The sequence below is a fragment of the Macrotis lagotis genome, chromosome 8, assembly GCF_037893015.1.
Source record: "Macrotis lagotis isolate mMagLag1 chromosome 8, bilby.v1.9.chrom.fasta, whole genome shotgun sequence".
In the NCBI taxonomy this organism is placed as follows: Eukaryota; Metazoa; Chordata; class Mammalia; order Peramelemorphia; family Peramelidae; genus Macrotis; species Macrotis lagotis.
The window spans coordinates 141,067,225-141,093,210 of NC_133665.1; the positions used below are offsets into that span (position 1 = coordinate 141,067,225).

General features: G+C 39.8%; 1 protein-coding gene across 3 annotated transcripts in view; it reads left to right on the plus strand.

Annotated features, from left to right (window-relative positions):
* Positions 1–20,326: 20,326 nt before the first annotated feature.
* The window catches only part of TAMM41 (TAM41 mitochondrial translocator assembly and maintenance homolog), a 31,922-nt gene continuing 26,262 nt past the window's right edge, over positions 20,327–25,986 (plus strand). For 2 of the 3 annotated variants that reach the window (XM_074198548.1, XM_074198547.1), the window contains exons 1-2: positions 20,327–20,548; positions 20,774–20,956. In XM_074198548.1, coding sequence (XP_074054649.1) covers positions 20,423–20,548; positions 20,774–20,956 — 309 coding nt within the window. In that variant the 5' untranslated portion in view covers positions 20,327–20,422. The remainder of the gene's footprint in view (positions 20,549–20,773; positions 20,957–25,986) is intronic. The other variant, XM_074198546.1, reaches the window with a different exon arrangement.

The window sequence follows — 25,986 nt, forward strand, 5'->3', positions numbered from 1 at the left end:
GGACAAGCCACTTAACCTCATTGCCTTGCCAAAAAAAACCCTAAAAACAACAATCCATTAACAATAATAGCTCATGTTTTGATTAAAATATTCACATCATTTATCCAAAAATCTGGTTTTTAGATCCAAAGAAATCAAGTACAGAAAGGAACACTTTATATATATACCAAAATATTCCTAGCAGTGTTTTTAGTGCTAACAAAGAACTAGATTAAAGTAGATGCCCAGTGATTGGAGAATTGCTTTATATAATTATGTTATATATGAATATAATGAAATATCACTATACCATAAGAACTGACAGATACAAAGAAATCAGAGAAGCATGAGAGGGCTTCAGTGAATGAAACAGAGTAAAATAAGTAGACCCAGGAAGACAATGTTCAAAATAACTATAATAATGTGACAAGGAAAGAACCAAAAAAAACTGAATGTTAGATTTGACCCTAGAAAAGAAATGAAAAAAAAATGTACCTGCCTCCCTTCTTTTAAAAGGTAGGGACTATAGCTATGAAATATTGCATACATTTTCAGACACAGTTAATGTATTGGTTGTTGTTTTTTTAATTTTTATTTGTTCTTTGTTATAAGAGATGCCTGCCAGGGGAGAGGAAATATATTCAGAAATAAAGAATATATGCAAATCGAACTCTTCTGATGTCAATTCAAATAGTCTTTCCCCTTCATTATAATATAATTTAGTTTATAATCATATTGGTAAAGGAAAACAATTGTTTGGTAGATAACCACTGCTAAAATATATTTACCATAATGCAGAAATTACTGTTGTTTGTCCTTTGATCTCGAAGGAGACCATGACATCTAGGAGGTGATTCCAAGCAAGTGAACTGGATTTGAGTGGTGGGGGGGAGAGGGGTCTGTGCTAAGTCAGCAGCCCAGCCTCACTTTTTCCTTCAAGATCCAGGAGCCAGATATGAATCTGGATGACTGGAGATGACTCTGGATTCAGGGCAGTCAGGATTAGGTGACTTATCCAAGGATACAACTCAAGTTTAAGAGTCAAGTGCTTGAGGTCACATTTGAACTCAGGACCTCCTGACTGCAGAGCCGGTGCTCTATCCACGGTACCACCTAGCTGCCCTCAAAATCAGAAATAAAATAAATAAAAACTAGTTTTTATCACTATGCTCAAGCATAGGTTCAGATCTCAGAAAAATCCTGAACAATCATAACCAGGCTTCTTATATAGACAACATTGTCTCTGATGACATAGAAATAATTCTTGTAATTGTGATCTTAATAATAATCATTCACATTTATTTAGTGCTTTAAGGTCTGTAAAGCAATATATATAAAATCTCTTCTAAGTGACTACTCTCTGGCTTTAGTCATTCACCTGGTTTCAATCCACCTAATGATATTATCATGTAACCCACATTTACCCTTCATATCCACAAAGGGACTAGAGCAGAGAAATAGCTGTTCTAAGACTTTGCTCTCCTGGGACTCAAGAGTTGGAAAAAGAAAAACAGCTATCCCAACTTCTCTCTGGGGATAGGAAAGTATTTGAGAAGCCTGTAATCAATCATGGTAACATATCTTACCATCTGCATATACCCACAGAATGTTCTCCATCTGATCCCTTGTTCTTCCCCTCACTCTTGAATACCAATATTATATTAAGAAGTCAGTGAGCACTAACCATTGTTTCAATTTCTGTGATAAGGGCAAACTGGAAGGAAGGGCTCTGAGAACGGGGCACTGGAAGAGAGGCAGGCAGCAAAGAAACAATTTCTTCCTCAGGATTACACAAATTTTTCATTTACTCTTCTATATATTCCTTAGCTAGCACAAAGTGAGAAGTAGGAAAAATAGTAAAGAGGGATTTCCAGGGGTGTGCTGGAGCCAGCTCCAGAGAACTCAATGTTAAAATTTCAGTCTGAGCATTTACACTTTAGAAATCAGCAAATCCTACAAATAAAGGCACAATTTATTGGGGGTTTCTTACTGTCTAGATGGAAAGAATGTTAATAATGCAGATTAAACTTAGAACTTTACCAGCAATGACCAACAAGTCAGTCATTAAGTGAAAGAAATTATTATTTTGCTATTATAGTGATAACCAACTATTAAACCAGGATCTGGTTGTTTTCTTCTTTCTCCAGTCAGTATATGTCAGTCAGCTGTCTCTGAAGGACATGACTGCTTAATGACATTGCCCTAAGTCTCCAACTAGAAGACCTTACTTCTATTTAGAGTGTAGACTGGATCCAATCTAGGCGAATTCTTGCCTTAGGGATAACAGTCATATCCTTGCACTCCATTGGAGTTCAGGATGACCAAGCTCCTGAAGGAGAAAAACAATCAGAGTATTCTGGATGGAGATGTATTCCCCTGTCCAGTGCTGGAGGTAGCTGGGTCTCATGCTGAAGTTCCATTCTCAACAGGATGAGCTGAAGACTCTCTGTCAAGCCCTCATTAAATGTCCATCAAACAGGGTTGATTTTCACCTATCGGGGCACCCCCCCCCCCTTTTCCAAAAGTATATGATTTGATCTTTGGTTACTGAGAGAAATGATTGACCATCAATTTATTATTAGCTAGCCTAGTTAATAAATCGATTATTAGTTGCCCAGAAACTGTCTCTTGGGTTTTTCATTTGTCACATAAACATTTACCAGCACACACCTGAAGATTTCTAACTGATAAATCACAAACCTCTGGATTAGAAGAGACATTATACAAGCTCCCTAGGGACAAAAGGGCATAAAAAAAATCTATGAAATTTTTCTGAACTATCAGTAACAGTCAAAGAAGAAAATGAGACTGGTCAGGCATAACCTTTTTTTTTCAATAAAATTCATATATATATATATAAAATACATAAACATATACACATATAAATTTATATATATATGTATTTTATATACAAATATGTATGTAGTTTACATCACCTGCATTTCTTAATGTATTTCTCTCCTATCTCCCTCCCAGAGACTTATCTTTTATATCAAAGAATAAAAATGAGGACAAAAAAGTTCATCCAAATTAATATATTGAAAAAATCTGACATTATATGGATTACATTATCCCCTCATAATTCCCAAACTCTGCAAAGAAGTAAGAGACAATGCCTTTTTTTAATCTCTTATTTGGGCCCAAGCTTGGTCATTCCAATTTCACAGCTTTCTGTTTCAATTGCTTTCTTGTTGTTTTTTTCCATTCACATTATTGTAGTGTTTTGTGTCTTGTTTACCTGGTTGTGCTTACTTTATTTGCATCACTACACCTAAGTTCCCATATTTCTCTGTATTCATTCTTTCTTATAGCACAAATAAGAAATTGCACTCCACACCTTGTTTAGCCATTTTCCAGATGATGGGCATCTGTCTGGGCATTTGTTTCCAGTCCTTTGCTAATGCAAAAAGGCATGACTTTTCCTAATGAAGAAAATAAATTCTAAGCTAGAAATAAACCTGAAGGTTTTTCTGAGCTAACTCTCAGTCCCACTGCCACTCAGTTGCATGTCTCCTACTCTGCCCTAGATCCCTGTTAGGGACTAAGCAATCACATGGTTGTTTCAGTAATTCATGGTGCCATTCATTTGATTCTCATGATAACCTTAGCCAATTAATGACTCTCTCTGTCTCTGTCTCTGTCTCTGTCTCTGTCTCTCTCTCTCTCCCATTCTCTTCTATCCATTTTTTCTCCCTTATAAAGATCATGGTCCTTCACAGAGAACATGTCCTTCATTTCAGAAGACCACAACATCAGGGAAGTAATGCCATTACCAGGATGTGAATTGGGCAAAGCAGGGCTGTGCTACCTCACCAGTCACACTTTCTCCTCCAGAGCCATCTGGGTCCAGTAGCCATATATGAATCAGGAGATGGCCCTGGATGTGGGGCAATCAGGGTTAAGTGACTTGCCCAAGGTCATGCAGCTAGTACGTGGCAAGTGGATTTGAACTCTGGTCCTCCAGAATCCAAGGCCAGTGCTCTATCCACTGCATCACTTAACTGTCCCTGAGGGAGCATGTGGAGACCCTTAGTAGAGACACTCCCTTGGGGAGGGGGGGAAAATCAGCTATTTTCAACATTCTCTCTATTATTATCTCATCTATTATTATCCCCTTCATATTAAGCAATAATCTATCCCTTCTTTGATCTTCCTCTTTGCCCTAGCATGTTTTTTTTTTAATGTAACATGGATATTTCTGGCCCCTATGCACTGAGGAACACATTTGTTATATTTTCCTTCCACACCCCAAGTTCTCCACTATTCTTATGGGATTGGGGAAGTCTTTATTCTCCTGCTCAAGATTCCATTATGTTTCCATTTTTTTTTTAGGAACCATTGACTAACAGTCCAATTCAATTTCAACAGTTAACAACATATTAGTTTTTACAAAGTTCCATTTACTTCAAGATATAACAAGAACAAACATACAAAAGTCTTCTTCCAAGGATATCATACCTTATAACTCCTTAGTCTCTGGGAAGGGGACAGGAGTTAGGCTTACAGTTTAATTCTGTTCCTAATAGCACTAGTCCCACCTGGGCTCCTATCCTAGACCCTGGTTTCCTCAAGGCTACAAAATCAGGTTTCAAGATCTCTGTGGCTCAGGGTCCCAGAGGATACCCCACTCACTCTACCTAAAATTATAAAGGACAGATAAAAATAAGATCAAAATCCCAATCACATTTCTTGGAGCCAGATGGTCTAAGGGTAGAAGGGATAAGTGAAGTCCTCAAGTCCCTGCCCCTTATACCATGGTATCACAGCAGGTGACACCTGTTTCCTAGGGGAGTTCCAAAGCATTTCCCATGTAGGTTATCCAATGCAGGAATTAAGAAATAAACTCTGAAAGCAAATGACTGAAGAACCACAGCAGCTCTGCCACAGCTGTTGACTTTAAAAAGAGAGAGAGAGAGCTCACATAGGCTAGAATTCTAAAGATAAAATAAAACAAAACAAAATAAAATAAAACAAAGAGTTAACAGTGGCATTAAGTCAAAAGCTCTCTTTTTTTCCAAAAAGGGAAACTAGACGCATGTGCTGGCCCACCCCCCCTAGTGTGGGCAAATCTCAATTCTGATCCCATTGGTTACAGAGTGAGCTGTAGCCCTCCCAATGGAGCAACAATGAGTTAAGTTGGATTCATAACAGGATGTCATGTCCAGAACACAGGTACCAAGGTGCTTGTCCAAGCTTAGAGACCACCTAGGGCTGAGATTTTGCTATGGCTGAATTCAACCAGAGGGTGAACAGAAAGGTTTGTGGTTATGCCAAGCTCTTGCTTGCTGGACCTTAACCTTGAAAAACAGAGGGGTCTCCTAATAGTAAAAAGAGAGAGGAGTAAAAAGAAAGGGGTGTCTTGTTGGCATGAAGAACCTGACATGTGTGTGATTTTATTATAGCTTAAAAAGTTAAGTTGGTTAATGAGTTCTCTAGGGATCCACACTGGTCTCCTAAGATCAGTGGTGTCAAATTCAAATAGAAACCCTGGTCGCTAAACTATACATAAGAATTACTATGGGTACTACCTATTTTTTATTGTAATATGGGCAGGTAATAGAGGCAGCTGGATGGCACAGTATAGAAAGGACCAGACTTAGAGTCTGGGAGACCAGAGTTCAAATCCAGTCTCAGACACTTATTAGCCATGTGACTTTTTGCCTCAGTTTCCTCATCTAGTTTCCTCATCTATAAAAGGAGCAGAAGAAGGAAAAGGCCATCCATTTCAGGATCTTGACCAAGAAAACTCTGAATAGAGTCACAAAGAGTCTGATACAACTAAAAATGATTGAACAACAATTTTTACTGCATTTTATCTATTTTATTAATATTTCCCAATTATATTTTAATTAGGTTGGGCTGTCCTCAGGAGTGTGGCAGGTCACATTTCTACTTCTCTGGTCAAATATTTAACATTTCTGCTTTAGCCTATTTCTCCTTTCTCTTCTTCATTAAAATAATTTGTGTTTATATTGTTATAATTTTATTCTTTTTTTTTTTAAGGTTTTTGCAAGGCAATGGGGTTAAGTGGCTTGCCCAAGGCCACATGGATAGGTAATTATTAAGTGTCTGAGACCGGATCTGAACCCAGGTACTCCTGACTCCAGGGCTGGTGCTCTATCCACTGTGCCGCCTAGCCTCCCCCATAATTTCATTCTTGAGAGTATTTTATTCTTCTTGGATCAACATCTATTCTAGAATTTGAATCCATGGCATCCAACTTAGCTTCTCTCCCTTTAAAGGGGAAGATCCCTTGAAGAAATTAAAGCCAAATAGTTTAAATGACTTGTCAATGGTTATAACCCCAGTAAATGTCAGTAGTGGGACACAAAATCATTATCTCATTTACAGAGTCAGAGGCTTAGACCTGGAAGAGACCTTAAAGGTCATCTAATTCAACTCTTCAATTTACAGAAGAAAACAAAGCACTGGATGGTTAAAGATCCAAGTCCTTTGACTTCAAAATAAGGGCACTCCCTTTCCATTGTGGTCACATAGCCTCTCTACCTTCTTATCCAACCTGATCATCCATCCTTCTGGAACACAAATCCAAACACAAACCCATTCATTCCTAAAAAAATGAACCAGATATAAAATATTAATCTAACTTCTCCTTATGAAAATCACTGCCCCACCCTATTCTCCTGTCTAGCAGAAAGAGTTGTGAAGTTTTACAGCACATATTAATGGAAATGATGGCAGAAAATTCATTTTTAAAAAAATTCCCTTCCAGATTCCCATCTATTGGGGAATGGCTGAACAATTTGTGGTATATGATCAAGATGGGATACTATTGTGCTATAAAAAAATGATGAGCAGGGCTGCTAGGCGGCGCAGTGGATAGAGCACCGGCCCTGGAGTCAGGAGTACCTGAGTTCAAATCCGGTCTCAGACACTTAATAATTACCTATCCATGTGGCCTTGGGCAAGCCACTTAACCCCATTTGCCTTGCAAAAACCAAAAAAAAAAATGGATACAGGATTTAGACATTAAAAACAATATTATAAGCAAACTAGGAGATCAAAAAATAGTTTACCTATCAGATCTATAGAAAGGGAAGCAGTTTATGACCAAGGAAGAGATGGCGAACATCATTAAAAGCAAACCAGACAATTTTTTTTAAATTTATTTTTATTAAAGATATTATTTGAGTTTTACAATTTTCCCCCCAATCTTGCTTCCCTCCCCCCCACAAACCAGACAATTTTGATTACATTAAATTAAAAAGCTTTTGCACAGACAAAACCACTGTAACCAAGATCAAAAGAAATGTAGTAAATTGGAAAACAGTTTTTACAACTAGTATTTCTGACAAAAGACTCATCTCTAAAATATACAGAGAACTGAGCCAAATTTTTAAAAAAACAAGTCATTCTCCATTGACAAATGGTCAAAAGATATGCAAAGGCAATTTACAGATGAGGAAATCAAAGTGATCCATAGTCATATGAAAAATTGCTCTAAATGCAAATTAAAGCCTCTCTGAGATACCACCTCACATCTCTCAGACTGGCCAATATGACCAAAAAGGACAACAATCAATGTCAGAAGGGATATGGGAAATCTGAGACATTAATACATTGATGGTGGAGCTATGAATTCATCCAGCCTTTCTGGATAGCAATTTGTAATTATGCCCAAAGGGCAACAAAAATGTGCATAGCCTTTGATCCAGCAATACCATTTACTGAGTCTATACCCTGAAGGGATTATGAAAAAGGGTAAAAACATTCCTTGTACAAATATATTCATAGCAGCTCTGTTTGTGGTGGCAAAGGACTGGAAATTAAGTGAATATCCTTCTATTGGGTAATGACTTAACAAACTGGATATGTATGTGATGGAACGCTATTGTTCTATTAGAAACCAGGAGGGATGGGAATTCAGGGAAGCCTGGAGGGATTTGCATGAACTGATCCTGAGTGAGATGAGCAGAACCAGAAAAACTGTACACCCTAACAGCAACATGGGGGTGATGATCAACCTTAATGGACTTGCGCATTCCATCAGTGCAACAATCAAGGACAATTTGAGGGTTTCTGCGATGGAGAATACCATCTGTATCCAGAGAAAGAATTGTGGAGTTTGAACAAAGACCAAGGACTATTACGTTTGATTTAAAAAAAAATTATCTTATTATGCAATTTTGCTATCTCTTATACTTTATTTTTCTTCCTTAAGGATACGATGTCTCTCTCATCACATTCAACTTAGATCAATGTATACTATGGAAACAATGTAAAGTCTGTTGACTACCTTTTGTGGGGGGTGGGGGGAGGGAAGCAAGAATGGGGGGGAATTATAAAACTCAAAATAAATAAAATCTAAAAGTAAAAAAATTAACATAAAATAAAAATAAATAAATAAATAAAAAACAAAACCTAAAAAACTGATGAGCAGGTTGGTTTCAGTGAAATCTGGGAAAGGCTTACATAAGGTGATGCAAAGTAAGGTGAGAACCAGGAGAGCATTATACACAGTAACAACAACATTGTGGAATCAACCGGAATAACTTAGCTATTCTCAGCAAGGTAATGATCCAAGATAACACTTGAAGAACTTAGGATGAAAAATGCTTTTCCATCTCCTTAGGAAAAAAATTAATGGAGTCTAAATGCAAATAGAAGGAATGTTTTATCTGTGCTTTCTTTTACAACATGGCTAATATGGAAATTATTTTGTATGACTGTACATCTCTCATCTATATCAATTTGCTTGCCTTCTCAAGCTGGGGCAAGGGAAGTGAGGGAGAGAGGAAATTTGAATCCCAAAATTTTTATAAAGAAATGCTTTAAATTATTATTACAAGTAACTGGGAAAAAAATAAAACATACCTCCCCCAATTTGCCATCATACATCATAGATAGAATAAATATGAAAGAAAGCCTCAGCATTGAAAGAGAATTTAGATGTGAGGGTTTTTAAATGGAAAAATAAAACTTTCTTATTCTAAAGATTTAACTTGCAATTTTCAATTTCTGTGAAAACAGAGCTAACTGTACTACAGAAGAGGAAAACAAGGATTCCCAGGTTAATTCAAACCAAATGCTTGTATTTCTCAATATTTTTCAATGCCTGTAAATATTCACCTTCAAGCCTATTTCATTTCTAGAGTATTCTGCACTCAGATCATTATGCCAGTCATATTTTTAATACCCAAGGGGTACCATAGAATTTATTTTTTTTGCAAGGGAATGGGGTTAAGTGACTTGCCCAAGGCCACACAGCTAGGTAATTATTAAGTGTCTGAGGCAGAATTTGAACTCAGGTACTCCTGACTCCAGGACGGGTGCTCTATCCACTCTGCCACCTAGCCACCCTGGTACCATAGAATTTAAAAGAAACTTGGTGAATGGTTGGTGGCAAATGTTTTACTGCCAAAGAATACTAACATGGTACCAATTGTGGCATACCTATATTATTCTAGAAACAAGTGTAGCCTAAAGAAACTGCACAATGTCCTCCTCCTCCCATGGCCAGTCCAGTATTCAGTATTCACTGCTTAATAACATCTCCTATTTATATGGAAGATCATCACAGATATCGTATTGCTACCCACATTAGCATCATATCTCTACTATCTCTGATTACTGTCTCTATGCAGGTGACTTCCCTACCAATGTATACAGCTCTGCTGCAGTAGAATGGAAACCCCTTGAGAGTAGTCACTGCATACTGCATACTTATCTATAGCCCCAGTGCTAACATTCAGCAGACTTTCCTAATGTTCTTTTGTAACATCCTGTACTTTCAATGAGGGAACTGGACTTGGGGGTCACTTCTAGACCAAATTGTATGATGAGAGATGGTCTTGAACTGCTTTTCTAATAGTAGAATGATAGACAGAGATGGATTGGGCTTCAGAGGCTTTCAAGTTCAACTCCCTCATTTTACAGATAAGAAACTGGGGCTTACAAGCTGTGTGACCTTGGAAAAGTCATTCAATCTACTTGGTCCTCAATTTTCTCATCTATAAAGTGAGGGGGGGTCAATCTACATAGCTTCAAAGGTACCTTCCAGCAATAAACAGATATATATGAAAGCTATATATGTTAATTAGATAGATTAGATGGATAGATATAAAGAGATATATGGATGGATTGCATGGATGGATAGATATAGGGAAATAGACAGATAGACAGTAGAAATAGAGTTAAATGGATGGATGGATGGATGAATAGCAGAGAGATATAGAGATGGATGGATGAATGGATTACAGACATAGAAAGATGAATGGATGGATGGATGGATAACTTATCAATAGGAGGTAGATGGTTAGATTAATAGTTAAAATAGATAATGGATAGACAGAATCTGATATGAAGAATTATGATCCTATCATTCTATGAAATTAAACTCCAAAGAGGTCAAGTGAATTGCCCAAGGTCATTCTTGTAGGTAAGTAGCTAAGTAGGATTCAAACTCAGATCCAGCATTCTCTCTCTCCCTCTCAGAAGAATTCTTTCTACTGATGAAATTAGAGGTACTTGAAGTATTGGTGTATATATTATTATCCAAATATATTGTCACAATGAAGTGACCACATTGAAGAGAGGGGAAAGATGCAGAGCTTTCCCATTATGGGGGAAGGGAAAGTATTCTTTGCAAATCCCCCAGGTAAGCTTCTATTTCCCTGGCAAACCAGTTGCCTTATGAACACATGAGAGGAATGAAAGCGTCTTGCTTGACTGAGAATAGTTCATATATACTCAATGACTTTCTGTTTAAGAAATCTTTGCAAGTGATGACCTAGAGCTATCAAGGACTACAATTTCCTTCCTTTATGCTGGGAGCTGTCAGATCCTGAAGAGTTCTGAAATCATCATTAGATCTGGCTGCAGAAACCTTCAAATGATACCTCAAATTGTCTTGCATTCTCAGAAAATGGAGAATTCACCAGTTCACTTCAATGGGCATTTTTCAATCCCCTCTGATGTGCCAGGGGTCTGGTGAGACAAGGAAAATGAAACAGTTCACATCCCAAGACACTGACATTCTCCTGGTGGGCAGAAGAACCACGTGTACATAGACAAAAAATGCAAATATAAATACTATGTTTAAAACAGCTTAGGTCCCCTCTTCTGTAAGAACCAGGATCTGTTAGGTGCCATTCAAGAATAGTAAAGTCAAGGGGTCAAGAATAAACTGCCAGGAACTATTAAAATAAAGAAGACTGCCCCCCCAAAAGGATAGTAATTGTCACTTTGAGTGGAAAAAGCTTAAAACCAGGAGAGTAGGAGGTTTTTTTCTTTGTTTTGTTTTTGCACCAAGTATGCCAGGAATACCAAGGAGAAGCCCCAGAGACAGATAGCTTACAGCATCCTAAAGGGAGCTCCTTTGCGTATTGATTAAATTATTCCATTTCCTTTTCTATCTCACTCCAGAACATACAGGGGCTGAACTGTCAGCTTCTGAACTATCAATTAAAACTGACAGCCAAAGCAGAGATAAGGACACAAGGCAAACCAGTTTGAAATAAATTGTGGGCAGAGAGCTTGCTAAGTGAATTAGTGGTGGCCATCAGGACCAGAGGACATTTGCCTGGCAATCTTCTGAGAAGTAGCTGCCAGATTCCCAGGAGCAAAAGATGTTGGCCAGACAAGTCCTTCTCTTTTTCTCCACTTATTTAGAAAGTGGAGCATAGGTTAAAATGGCTCAGGGAAGATCTGGATTCTCTTGTGTGTAGAGGTGGAGGGCCACAAGAATGGAATGTTACATACATACATATATATATATATATATCTATATCATAATTGATAAGCTGGTTAATTATGTTTTAACAATTTCTCTCCCTTTACTTTTTTGTTTGTTTTGTTGTTGTTGTTGCTGTTGTTACAAGGACTGACTCTGGTTAGTGATGGAAGTAAGATGTATTCAAAAATGAAGTAAATCCATAACATTTTTAAAATGAGAGAGAAGTTCAGGAACGATATCTCTAAAAAGGTCACCTGGGTTCAGTGGCAACCCTCAGGTAAAGATTTTTAGAGGGGAAGTAGACATTTCTATATATTGACCAGAAAGCCTTGGGCTTTACTTCTGTAACTTTTCAATTTCGATTCAATTTGCTAAATGGGCTCTGATCTATGATATGAATTTGTGGTCCTTAGGGTCATACAAATTTAGGAAGGAGAAAAGAATCTTCAGGGGAAATGAGGGTTCGAGGTCATTTAAAATATTATGAAATATTATATGAGAATGGTCTTTTATATTTTAAACCCAAGATCAGTGACAGATGGACAGAAGGAGGACGGCAGCTTTTCCTAGTAAGAGGGCAGCCTACACAGAGGCAGGCAGTCTATAGCTGCCCATGGGAAGAGTCCAGGAGTAGCTCTAAGCACCGCCTCGTGGCCAATGAAGTCATTGCACTCCGAAGAGTTATTCCAAATAATGAGTAGGCATAGTCTGTTCTGCCATCTGGCTTTTCTTCTCCACTGCCCACATAAGGAGAAGCTGCTGCAGAAGTTTCATTCTTCACTTTCTCTACCATGTCATAGAGACCTCTGATGGAAGTTTACTGCACCCATGGACCACCTTCTCTCTCTCTTGGGCCAGTTTTCCCCAGGTTCCATTTTTAAGGAGAAAGCTCAGGCCAATTACATCTTTATTCTTTGCCATGATGCCTCTTTGACTGTCCAGATTTTTATTCCCATGTCATTTCCCTCCCAAACTCACTTCTTCAATTCTTTTTTATGTGCTACTTTAATGTGTTATTTTAGAATAAGTTCTTTGCAGGTAAGAATTGTCTTCATTTCTGCATACCAATAAACACAAAAGGAAAGACAATTCGTTGTGTCAGACACATAGTAAGGCCTTTGAATTGACTGAAATCTGTAATAAGAAAGACTACCTTCATCAGATTCCCATGTTAGGAGATCTGTGCAAACTCAGACTAGTCCCTGTTATATAAACAAAGTAATTTCATTATGGGGCAGGGGAAGGATCAGTTGGAAAGATCAAGAAGATTCTCATATAGCAGATGCTCCTTGACTTGAACTTCATTAAAGATGAAAGAGAAAAGAGAAATAATGATAACCAAACCACAACTGTTACTTCTTGATGCTATGGATGCCAGATTTATGATTGTGATGGTTAGGTGGACACAGCCTAGATTGTTTTTGCTTGTTCTGGAGAAATTAAAGAAACAAGGCAGAGTTAAACAAGAAGGAAGTCAGAGATAAGGACTCACAGAAATAGTGGCCTCAGAGAGAGTTCCTTCCCATGTCAGGGCACACTGAACCCAACAGAGACATTTTCTATTACACTAGCAGAAAAAACCCTAGCAGGTCTCATCCAACCCATCAATAAGTGAGTTATTGGTAGGAGGGATAGAAAAACAAGGATAGAAGCTCCCTGAAAGAATGCCAACGATGGTCAAAGAATAGCAGTAGTAAGATACGATGTGCCACAGCAAATTAAGTACACCAGGCTTAGCCCTCTGGGCTCCCAAAGTGGCTAACATCTTTTCCCATCTCATAGCAGTGCAATTTGGGAAGCTGAGTTAAGCACCTGAATTGGGTTTGTTCAGTCTTAGAGCGAGAGCCTGTTGGAATGAATGACCACCCTGGTGGGGAGGGAGGAAAACTAAGATATTTGTCTTTTCTGAAATATAGTTATCTGTGGCTAATGCTTCACTACTATTTCTTTAATATCATTAAACAACTTGTTCAAAATGTATCTAGGCTTGAGCAATAGCATACACAACATGGACAAGGTGTGAAGTAAAGGAATTTCCTAAGTTGGTGGGTCCCAAATGGGAAAATTGAGTAACTCCACAAATTAAAAACCCAAGACTAAGGAGAAGAGCAATATCATCAATAGAGCTAAAGGGAGAATGGTGAACAGTTCTCTGAGAATCAAAGAGAATTTGGTAGTTACTCAGTCTCATTGTTGTTGAGGCATTTCAGCCATGTCCAACTCTTTGTGACCCTATTTGGGGTTTTCTTGGCAAAGATACTAGAGTAGTTTGCCATTTCCTTCTCCAGCTCATTTTAAAGAAGAAGAAGCCAATAGGGTTAAATGACTTGCCCAGGGTCACACAGCTTTGAACTCTGACCCCAGATCTGGTGCTTTTTCCACTGGGTTTCATAGGGATGAAGATTAGCATCTAATCAGTTATCTGATTATTGCTTGGGTCAAGCACAGGGCAACAGAACTCCCTAGTTGGAGTGGCTAGGTGGCAGTGGATAAAGCACTGGCCTTGGAGTCTGGAGTACCTGGGTTCAAATCTGGTCTCAGACACTTAATAATGACCTAGCTGTGTGGCCTTGGGCAAGCCACTTAACCACATTGCCTTTCAAAAAACTAAAAAGAAAAAAAAGAACTCCCTAGTTGCCCCACTTTGAATGCATAATAATAATAACAACAAAAGCTAGCATTCTGCAGCAATAAGCAAGCATTGCCATATGGTCTGCAAAGACCTTTACAATATGCTATTTTATCTTCACAACAACCCTGGGAAGTAGGTGCTATTATCCCATTTTATAGTTGAGGAAACTGAAACAGAGATAAAGTGACTTGCTCAGGGTCACACAACCAATAAATGTCTAAGGTCAAATGTGGACTCAGATCTTCCTGATTGGAAGCCTAGAACTCTACTGACCTGTGTGAGATTACAGAACTATAGGACTTCAAGATGGAAGAAAAGTTTCTTATTTTACAAATGTAGAAAATAAAGACAAGAAAGGGATTAATGATTTTTCAAGGATAATTATTAAAGTTAGAATTGGAATCCAAGTCTTTTCACAAAATGTTGGACTTAAGAGTTAGAATCCAGGCTCTGACTATTAGCTATGAAATCACTTAATCTCTCATATATCAATTTCATCTTCCATAAAATGGTAGTAATATATTTGAGTTTCCTAATTTGTAGGATTATTATAAGGAAAGTGCTTTAGAAATCTTAACTTGCTGAAGAAATGGGAATTTGTTATTAGTTTAGAATTTAAGTAAAAGCATTAATTTAGAATTAACAGAATTACTATTAGTTCCATAACATCATATAAAGTAGGTCACTTTTATTTCTATTCTCTCAGTTGCATAGTACTCCAAACTTCCTGAAACTCACTTTATTATTTATTTATTTAGTTAGTTAGTTAGTTAGTTTTTTAGTTTTTGTAAGGCAATGGGGTGAAGTGGCTTGCTCAAGGCGACACAGCTAGGTAGTTATTAAGTGTCTGAGGCCAGATTTGAACTCAGGTACTCCTAGCCACCTAACCACCCTGAAACTCACTTTAAAAAATAAGAATAAGGGGCAGCTAGGTAGTACATTAGATAGAGTACCAACACTGGAGTCAGGAGTACCTGAGTTCAAATCTGGCCTCAGACATTTAATAATGACCTAGCTGTGTCGCCGTGGGGCACTTCACCCCATTGCCTGGCAAAAACTAAAAAAAAAAAAAAAAAGTAAGATTAGTAATGGCATTTACCTATAGCAAGCTTAAGCACAATTCATTTTTCTTTGCCCACCTCCACCCCCACCTCACTCCAAGAACTGATGGCATAATGGTTAGGGTGCTGGACCTGAAGTCAGGAAGTCTGAGTCCCAGACACTTACCAGCTGTGTGACTCCAGGTAGGTCTCTTCCCTATCTCTCTCAGTTCCCCATCTGTGGAATGGGGACACACTGGAGAAGGAAATGGCAAACTTCTCAAGTATCTTTGCCAGGAAAAGTCCATGGACATAGTCCATGGATTCATGAAGCTTCAGACACGACTGAATGACTCAACAAAGATTTTCCTTCTGTTTTCCCTATTCTGAGGGCCCTTTCCTTCCTCCTACCCATTCAGAGTACTCTTCTAGAAAATTAAAGCACTGGAGTAACTGGTCTCTAAAATTTCTTCTTACCCTAATCTTTAATCCTGGTCTTTAATTCTTGTCTACCTCTTCTCATAGATCCTCAATAGAGAATGTGTTCAACACCCTGGAGTTCCATGAATATACACAGATGCCATTACATAATATCATATGAGCTGCCCATCTGTTTTATCCTATATTTTGGCTCCATGCCTAAACCACCCACTTCACTGGTCTCCATTTTGCAAGAGGCTAAGCTGAGGAATGGTAAGGTTAAGTCATTTGCCCAAGGTTACCCAGGCAACAAGTAGCAGAGCCAGGATTCTAATCCAGATATTTGGACTGTAAATTCAGTATTATTTTCACTCTACCACAGCTGTCAGTGACTAATAGCCCAATGAGGAAAATAAGGGTATTTGTAAAGAAAAAAATATTAGCATGATCTTTTTTCAGCAAAACAACCAGAATTGGAGAGGATGGCTCTCATTGGAGGTCTTTAGAAAAAGAGTGGGTGGCCACTTGTCAAGTATGATGTAAAGAGGGTTCTCATCTTGTGATTCTGGGTGTAACAAGGATTTCATAAAGCATGTAGGGATTCCTTGCTTGCTTCCCACTGACCCCCATGTGCATGAATCTGATGAAGTCATGACTACTTCTGACCACTTGTGACTCCATGATACAAGAACTTGGTCCTTTGGAATGATTTGATACACACTGGGTAGTCCCTTGGCCCTACCCCTGCCTGCCCACTCCAAAGGGCACTGGGTCTCAGGGGCTACATCCATTAAAAAGAAGAGACAACTTCAACCTCTCTCTCTTCCTTCCCCCTCTCCATTTGCATAAGTCTTCTGCATCATTGGGAGGGGAGGATGAAGGGTGACAAAGCACCATTCTTCTCTCCTCTCTCTCCCCTTCTTCTTTGCTCCCACATGGGATATGGATTCAACCAAGCAAGTTTGCTCCTGGGCCTCTGGAAACACTTTTATGACCTTTCCTGAGTAAGTATAATTTTCTCAAGGTGGATGTATCCAGGTTTGGATATAACCTTTACAGTTCTCAAGGTTCATAGGCCCTGGGTTTATTGAGTATAGGATAAGGACTGTAACTTCATCAGAAAAAAAAAATGATTACTAGAGAAAAAAATGGAGCTGGAGATTTTTGAATGAATAGTGCAAATGGCTATCAAAAGCCATTGGGAAAAATGTTTCAAATCACTAATAATTAGAGGAATGGAAATTAAAGGTACTCCAAGCTTCTACCTCAAACCATCAGACTGGCAAAGCAGACAAAAGAGGAAAATAACAAATGTTAGAGGGGCTGTGAGAAAATAGGCACAAATTTATGCATGGTTAGGGGCAGCTAGGTGGCACAGTGGATAGAGCACTGGCCTTGGAGTCAGGAGTACCTGAGTTCAAATCTGGCCTCAGACACTAAATAATTAGCTAGCTGTGTGGCCTTGGGCAAGCCACTTAACCCCATTGCCTTGCAAAAACTAAAAAAAAAAAAAATTATGCATGGTTAGTGGAACTATCAATTGATCCAGCCCTTCAATTTGGAACTATGCCCCCAAATTTACTAAATTGTGCATCCCCTTTGGCCCAGCAATACCACCACTAGGCATATACCTTAAAGATATTAAAAGAGGAAAAGGACCCACATGTACCAACAACATATTTTAGCAACTCTTTTTGTGCCAGCAAAGAACTGGAAACTAAGAAGATGCCCATTAATTTGGGCATCCCTTGTGCTAGGAAACATTTTTATGCCCAAAGAAATTTTGAAATAGATGGGTTTTGGAGAAACTTAGGAAGACTTTTATGAATTAATATAAAATAAGCAGACTCATAACAACAAATGATGACCTATTAAAGACAAACTTTAGATGATAAAAGGACTCAGAGCAGTACAACGACCAATCATGACTGCAGAGGACTGATGAAAGAGAATACTACCTATTTCCTGATACAGGGTGATGAACTTAATATGTAAAATGAGACACACACTTTTTTGGACATGGTCATCATGTGAATTTGTTTAACTTGACTATACAAGGGTTTTGTTTTTCTTGGGGGGGCAGGAAGGAAAAATACTTATCAAGTGAAAAAAATAGAAGAAAAATGTATAGACTTCACTTTAAATCTTACCTTAGATACCAGCTATGTCATATTGGAGAAGTCATATAATCTCAGCCAGTGTCTCCATCTCTAAAATGAGATGAATAAAAACCAATTATTTTATGAGATTGTTGAGAAACTCAAGAGATGTCTAGATAGATAGATAGATAGATAGCATAGATACTAATATAGAAATGGATATTGATATATATGTGTGTGTATACATATATACATCTTAGATAAATACATGTTAATGTCTTATACTTGAATAGAATATCTATTATTTTATAATGTATATATCATGATATATAAGGTAGCTTGTAGATCTTTAAACATAAATTAGCTAGTACTACTTCTGTCTATAGGAAATAAATGATTGTACCATATCTTAACCACATTATATGCATTAGGAAGACTTAGCCTTGAGTCAAAAACTAAAGCTTAAAGAACCTGGATACTTAGGTGGGGTCAGGAACCAGGTACCATTCCCCAGGACTGAACATTGTAGTGCCCAGTGTAGAGCTGAGAAAGGCCCTCCTAAAGGAGAAGAAATGGGAATAATGCCCCCAGCACCTAAAGAAGCATAACTTCCTCCAAGTTCAATGAAAACAAGAAGCTTGCTTGAATATGACAGCATTGAAGATTGACCAAGGAGGGGTGAGGTCCAGAAGGCTGTGGTTCCAAGCTGACAGGAGCTCTTTAGGGAAGAAGTGAACCATGTCCTGTGATTTTTGTCAAAGTCTTACAAGAGGAACTTGAGCCTTCTCCAAGAGCAACCTTCCATTACTAACCTTCCCAACCTTCCATCCTCACCCCACCCACCTTCCTGGCCTCCTTGGCCCCAAATGGGTTTTATCTTTGTCTCCTGGTTTTATAGTAGGGAGTTGCCAGAAGATCCTTAAATCAATACAATCACAAGTTTCTTTCTCCATGTATATATATACATATATGTACACACACCTATAATGTAGAAAAACCAATTGGTGAGTGGACAAGCATTCATTCAAAGTATAATAGGTGTCAACCTCTTGGTGCTAACTAGACAGTGAGGAAACAAAAAAACAGATGGTCCTCAGTCCTTGCTCCCCCCACCCCCTAACTTCTAGCATTTACACAGCTTTGCAAATTTACAAATGGTGTCTATTTGTTGCAGTTGATTTCCAATACATTTAATTCATTTAATTTTATAAATTGATTTCAATTAATTTAAGTAATATATACTATATAATTTAAATGAATTTAACTATTGCATAATTTAATTAAGTTAATGAATTCATTTTATTCTCACATTCACCCTGGAATGTAGGTACTCTTCTTTATCCCCATTTTACAAATGAGGAAAATAAGGCAGATAGAGGATGAATTAGGATTTGTCCACAAGTCACAGGCAAGTTAGGTTTATGGTCAGATTTGAATTTATAAATATTTAAAATTCATAAATTTTAATATTTATATAATTTATATATTGTTTATATAATTTATGTAATTTATAAATATTTTTATTTATCATTCATTATATCTATGCTCCTAAATAATATTACCCTAGATGGTATTATTTATACTCATTTTATAAATGTGGAAATTAAGGCAGGCGGATGGTAAATTAAGTGATTTGTTTTCCCATACAACTCATGTTTATGGTCAGGTTTGAATTTATAAATATTATTTTTATTTATCATTTATTATATCTATGCTCCTAAATAATATCACCCTAGATGGTATTATTTATACTCATTTTATAAATCAGGAAATTAAGGCAGGCGGATGGTAAATGGAGTGATTTGTTTTTACATATAACTCATGTTTATGGTCAGGTTTGAATTTATAAATATATTTATCATTCATTACATCTATGCTCCTAAATAATATCACCCTAGATGGTATTATTTATACTCATTTTATAAATGTGGAAATTAAAGCAGGTGGATGGTAAATTAAGTGATTTGTTTTCACATACAACTAATGTTTATGGTGAGGTCGAAATTTATAAAAATTACTGATTTTATGTATTATTTTATATATTTATATTTATTTTATTTTTCTATTTACTTATATACGTTATATCCTTAATTATTTATTTAATATGTATATTACATATGTTTGTAGTCTATATTCTACATTTATATTCTATATTGTATAACATATATTTATTGATTGTATATTTTTGTGTAAGCAGCACACGCCTGCTTTACACGTTCTCTATAACACATACATTTCCTATGTATTATCTCTGTCTGTGGATGTTGCAGGGGTCCACATTAACACCGACCTATCACCCTAAAGGACGCTTGCGGCCCTCTGGGAGCCTTCCCGGGGGCGGAAGCGAAGGGGGCGGGGCCCGCGGGCGGCGCTCCTCCGGCCGCCCGGGGGCGCTGCAGCGCCAGCCTCGCCGCCCTCCCGCCCGGGGCCCTCCTCTTTCCCCGCCCCCCGCGCCGGCGGAGGAGGCCGGCGCCGCGCGTGCGCCGTGGTGGCTCCCGGCTCCTCGGCCCCTGGCCCCCGCGGCGGGGCTCCGGCCGGCGCCCTCCCGCTCCATGTCATGTCGCCGTCGGTCTCGGGGGTGACGTTCCGCCAGATCCTGACCAACTTCCCCGAGAACCTGAGCCTGGCCTTCGCCTACGGCTCCGGGGTGTACCGCCAGGCCGGGCCCAACGGCGGCCGCAAGGTGAGCGGGGCCGGGAGGGACGCGCCGGGCCGCCTCGGCCACGCCCCGGCCACGTGCGCCTCGGCCACGCCCCCTGCCCCGGCCCCGGGGGGGGGGGGGGGGGGGAGCCCCCCGGTCCGCCCCAGGGCCCCAGCCTTTGCGGGCCCATGCCCGCCCTGGAGGGGGGACCCCCGCGGGGCCGGCGCCGGCCCGGCCTTCCCCTGTGTAACGCCCCCCGCCCCCCAGGACCTCATGCTGGACTTCGTGTTCACCGTGGACGACCCCGTGGCCTGGCACGCCAAGAACCTGCAGAAGAACCGCGCGCACTACTCCTTCTTGAGAGTGTTTGGGCCCAAGTTTATCGCCAAAGTGCAGAACAACTACGGGGCCGGAATCTACTACAACACCATGATCACGTGCGCAGGAAAGGTGGGTGGCCCGGCCCGGGGGTCGGTGAGTGGCCCCGGCCCGGCCCTGCCCGGGGGTGAGTGAGTGAGTGGCCCCGGGCCGGCCTGGCTCTGCCCGGGGGTGAGTGAGTGAGTGGCCCCGGCCCGGCCCGGCTCTGCCCTGGGGGTCAGTGGCCTGGCCCTGCTCTGCCCTGGGGGTGAGTGAGTGGCCCCGGGCCAGCTCTGCCCTGGGGGTCAGTGGCCCGGCCTGGCTCTGCCCTGGGGGTGAGTGAGTGGCCCGGCCTGGCTCTGCCCTGGGGGTGAGTGAGTGGCCCCGGCCCTGCTCTGCCCTGGGGGTCACTGGCCCGGCCCGGTTCTGGCCCTGGGATTCTGATTTCCAGGGAAATGATGAGCTATGCAACCAGGGATTGATTCCAGCCCCTCCATGCAATTGTGGCTTGGGTAAGTGGTGATCTATGATGGAGAAGGATCGGGCTTCTGACTTTGCCTTCCTGCCATGGTGTAAGGGTTTTCTTACTTTAAGAAATGTTTGTGGGCGGCTCGGTGGCGTAGTGGATAAAGTACTGGCCCTGGAGTCAAGAGTACCTGAGTTCAAATCCAGCCTCAGACACTTAATAATTACCTAGCTGTGTGGCCTTGGGCAAGCCACTTAACCCCATTGCCTTGCAAAAATACAAAACCTTAAAAAAAAAAGAAAGAAATGTTTGTTAAGATAATTGAAAAAAGGGCGGCTAGGTGGCGCAGTGGATGGAACCCCTGCCCTGGAGTCAGGAGGAACTGAACTCAAATCCGGCCTCAGACACTTAATAATTACCCATTTGCCTTTTAAAAAACCTTAAAAAAAAAGATAATTACAAAAAAAAAGTATCTGTCTTCAAGACAAATCTTCCTCCCTTCTTTACCAGGTAGCTTGGACACCTCCCAGGGCCTCTGTGGTTCACACAAAGCCAAAGGATGCCCACCTGGTCCTTTGGTATGTCGATGGTTAATCCTAGAACAAAAAGCACCTTGACCAGTGGCAACTACCTGGACCAGAGATTTTAGCACCAGTAGACATAGAATACAAATTGAGGATCAAGAAGTGTTAAGATTGGGAAGTTAGTGTTATCTCTTATACTTTTTGTTTCTTCCTTAAGGATATGATTTCTCTCTCATCACACCCAATTTGGATCAAGGTACAGCATGGAAACAAAGTAAAGACTGACAGATTGCTTTCTGTGGGGGGGGGGATTTTCCCCCCAATCTTACTTCCCTCCCCCCCAAAGCACAAGGTCAGTCTTTACTTTGTTTCCATGCTGTACCTTGATCCAAATTGAGTGTGATGAGAGAGAAATCATATCCTTAAAGAGACAAGAAGTGTAAGAGGTGACAAGATCAGACAATAAGGTATCTGTTTTTTTTCTAAATTAATGGGAATAGTTCTTGAACTTTGTTCAAGCTCCACAGCTCCTTATCTGGATACAGATGGCACTCTCCTTTGCAGACAGCCCCAAATTGTTCCCAATTGTTGCACTGATGGAATGAGCGAGTCCTTCAAGGTTGAACATCACTCCCATGTTGCTGTTAGGGTGTACAGTGTTTTCCTGGTTGTGCTCATCTCACTCAGCATCAGTTCATGCAAATCCCTCCAGGCTTTCCTGAAATCCCATCCTTCCTGGCTTCTAATAGAACAATAGTGTTCCATGACATACATATACCACAGTTTGCTAAGCCATTCCCCAATTGAAGGACTTTTACTTGATTTCCAATTCTTTGCCACCACAAACAGGGCTGCTATGAATATTTTTTTACAAGTGATGTTTTTACCCTTTTTCATCATCTCTTCAGGATATAGACCCAGTAGTGGTATTGCTGGGTCAAAGGGTATGCACATTTTTGTTGCCCTTTGGGCGTAGTTCCAAATAGCTGTCCAGAAGGGTTAGATGAAAACTCAAATAAAATCTTTAATAAGATTGGGAAGTTAGGGCAGGTACCAATAGGCCTTGCACCCAGCCAGAGGGCCAGTCTGTAAGGGGGGCTCCTCAGATAGGGAAGCTGAAGCTCTTGGGGGTTCCTTCCGGCAAGAGGTATATAAGGTGAGCTAGAACAAGAAAAGAGCTGCCTGTTGGCTTCAGAACTTTTATAGCTTCTGTTTATAGAGGGACTCACAAGGTTTAAAGTTCTTTTCGCTTAGCTGTGAAGCAAGCCACTTAAGTATTATCTTCATTTTACAAATGAAAGAACAAAGCCTGAGAAAAGTTAAATAATTTTTTGCCCATTGCTGCCCAGCTAAGCAACAGAACTGAATATGGAAGCCAGGGGCTTTGTACATTCTCTCTGCTGCCTCAAGGCCAACTTTGAAGGCAGGAACTCTCTCAGGGAAAGAGATAATTATTGGAAGGGTAGAACACAAAGAAGAAGTTCATAAGGAGGATTAAAGGTGTGCAAATGCAGACAGATTATGTTTTGAAAGTCATTTCTGTGTGAAGAACTATTCTTGGTTTGGTATCTGATGTTCTTATAATGTGCCATTAGAGGCCACTCCAGAAGTCCTCATTTATTTATTTTTTTTAGGTTTTTAGGGTTTTTTTTTTTTTGCAAGGCAAACGGGGTTAAGTGGCTTGCCCAAGGCCACACAGCTAGGTAATTATTAAGTGTCTGAGACCGGATTTGAACCCAGGTACTCCTGACTCCAAGGCCGGTGCTTTATCCACTACACCACCTAGCCGCCCCATTTATTTTTTTTAAGAAAGATTTTAGTTGTTTTGAGTTTTACAATTTCCCCCCCATTCTTGCTTCCCTCCCTCCACCCCCCAACAGAAGGCATTCTGTTAGTCTTTACATTGGTTCCATGTTATACGTTGATCTCAGTTGAATGTGATGACAGAGAAATCACATCCTTAAGGAAGAAAACTAAAGGATGAGATAGTAAAATTACATAATAATATAACTTTTTTTTCCCCTAATTTGACGGTAATAGTCTTTGGTCTTTGTTCAAAGTCCATAATTCTTTCCCTGGATACAGATGGTATTCTCCATTGCAGACAGCCCAAAATTGTCCTTGTTTGTTGCACTGAAGGGATGAGCGAGTCCATCAAAGTTGATCATCACCCCCATGTTGCTGTTGGGGTGTACAATGTTTTTCTGGTTCTGTTCATCTCACTCAGCATCAGTTCATGCAAATCTTTCCAGGTTTCCCTGAATTCCCATCTCTCCTGGTTTCTAATAGAACAATAATGTTCCATGACATACATATACCACAGTTTGTTAAGTCATTCCCCAATTGAAGGACATTGCATTAATTTCCAATTTTTTGCCACCACAAACAGGGCTGCTATAAATATTTTTGTACAAGTGATGTTTTTACCCTTTTTCATGATCTCTTCTGGGTATAGACCCAGTAGTGGTATTGCTGGGTCAAAGGGTCTGCACATTTTTGTTGCCCTTTGGGTATAATCCCAAATTGAGAAGTCCTCATTTTTTAGTCATAACTTTTAAAATATGTCTTTATTGGTAGAATTCTAAGAACTAGAAGGTAGTTTAGGGATAATTTCATCCAAAACCCTTATTTTACAGCTAATAACATTGTTGTTCTGGGGCACCTAGGTGGCACAGTGGATAAAGCACTAGCCCTATAGTCCAGAGGACCTGAGTTCAAATCTGTCCTCAGCCATTTAATACTTAGCTGTGCAACTTAGGCAAGTCACTTAACCCCATTACCTTGCAAAACAAAGAAGAATATTGTTGTCCTAAAGGACAGGATTATATCTCTAGTTAATGGCAGAGACAAGACCAGCACCCAGATCTTGGGGCTCTCAATTTGAGCTGCTTCTCTCTACATTACCAACTCCTTTGAAAGTGGGATGAACTAGACTTCCTTCCAGCTTTTAAATCTATGATCTGAAGGAGAAATTTTGCATTTTCAAAATGGAGAGGTCAGTTTAAACTTAGATTTACTATTCCATGGAAGCAACAGAATCCAATGGAAAGGCATTGAACTTGGCTTGATTTTTCAGCTCTCCCATTATCTCTGTGATCATGGACACAAGCCCCTTGTAGCTCTAGAGCATCTTGTAGCTGCCTTTGTCATAATAACTGACTCTCACATAGCACTTCAGCCTTTGCAAAGCCCTCTTCGTCTCTACATTCACTACCCCATAACATGCTAAAAGTTAGGTCTGATTACTCTTAGTTTCTAACTATTTCCATTGACCCATTGCAGGAGCCCATCATTCTTGAATCACCTTTTAGCATTTCAGAATAATAGCATATAAGCCACTCGGTCACAGTAGATAAACGATGATAGATTCACAAGTGAATGTCTCCATCTGAGGAGCCTTTTAAGCACCTGCAGAATGCATCTCCAGTCCATGGTTATTTCTAGCTCTAAGCAGAGACTGCTACATCTTGGCAGTTTATAAACCCAACAAGGCAACTCCCTCCATCACTCTTGTCTTATAGATCCTCTTTTTTGCCCAGGATTCACACTGTTCATAGTATCCACAGTCTGATGCTCCCACCATTGCTTGGTATTATAAGAAGCGAGGGGCAAGGGGACCATGGCCTGGCCTGTGTTCTTTCTCTCATCTTTGGTGACAAGAGTGCTGAATTTGGTTTAAATCCTACTGCAGTCCTACCTGTGTGACCTGAAGCAAGTCATTTCTCTCCCCTGGGCCTTATTTTCTTTTTTGTATTAGAGACCCCTTCTTAAAATCACATTTTTAAATACATAGAATTAAAAAGAAAAACAATGAGATTGAAATATAGTTTGTGGACCCCAAGTTAAGAAGGCCTGAATTAGAACAATCCAAGATCCCCTCCTGCTCTGAATCCTAGAGATGTATCTGCATTGTGTTCACCATTATGGATAAAAATGAAGTAGTGATTTTATTGGGTGTCCAAGCTCCCGTGGGAGGAACTCCTTCTGCCTAAGTGAACTGGCTCCTTTCTAGATGCCCAGATTATCCTGAGGATAAGTGACAGGGTTTTATAACCAATGTGTGTCAGAGATAGACTGAATTTGGCCAGCTTTGAGGGCTCTCTCTTTCTCCATTACATCAAAGTGTCTGTGTC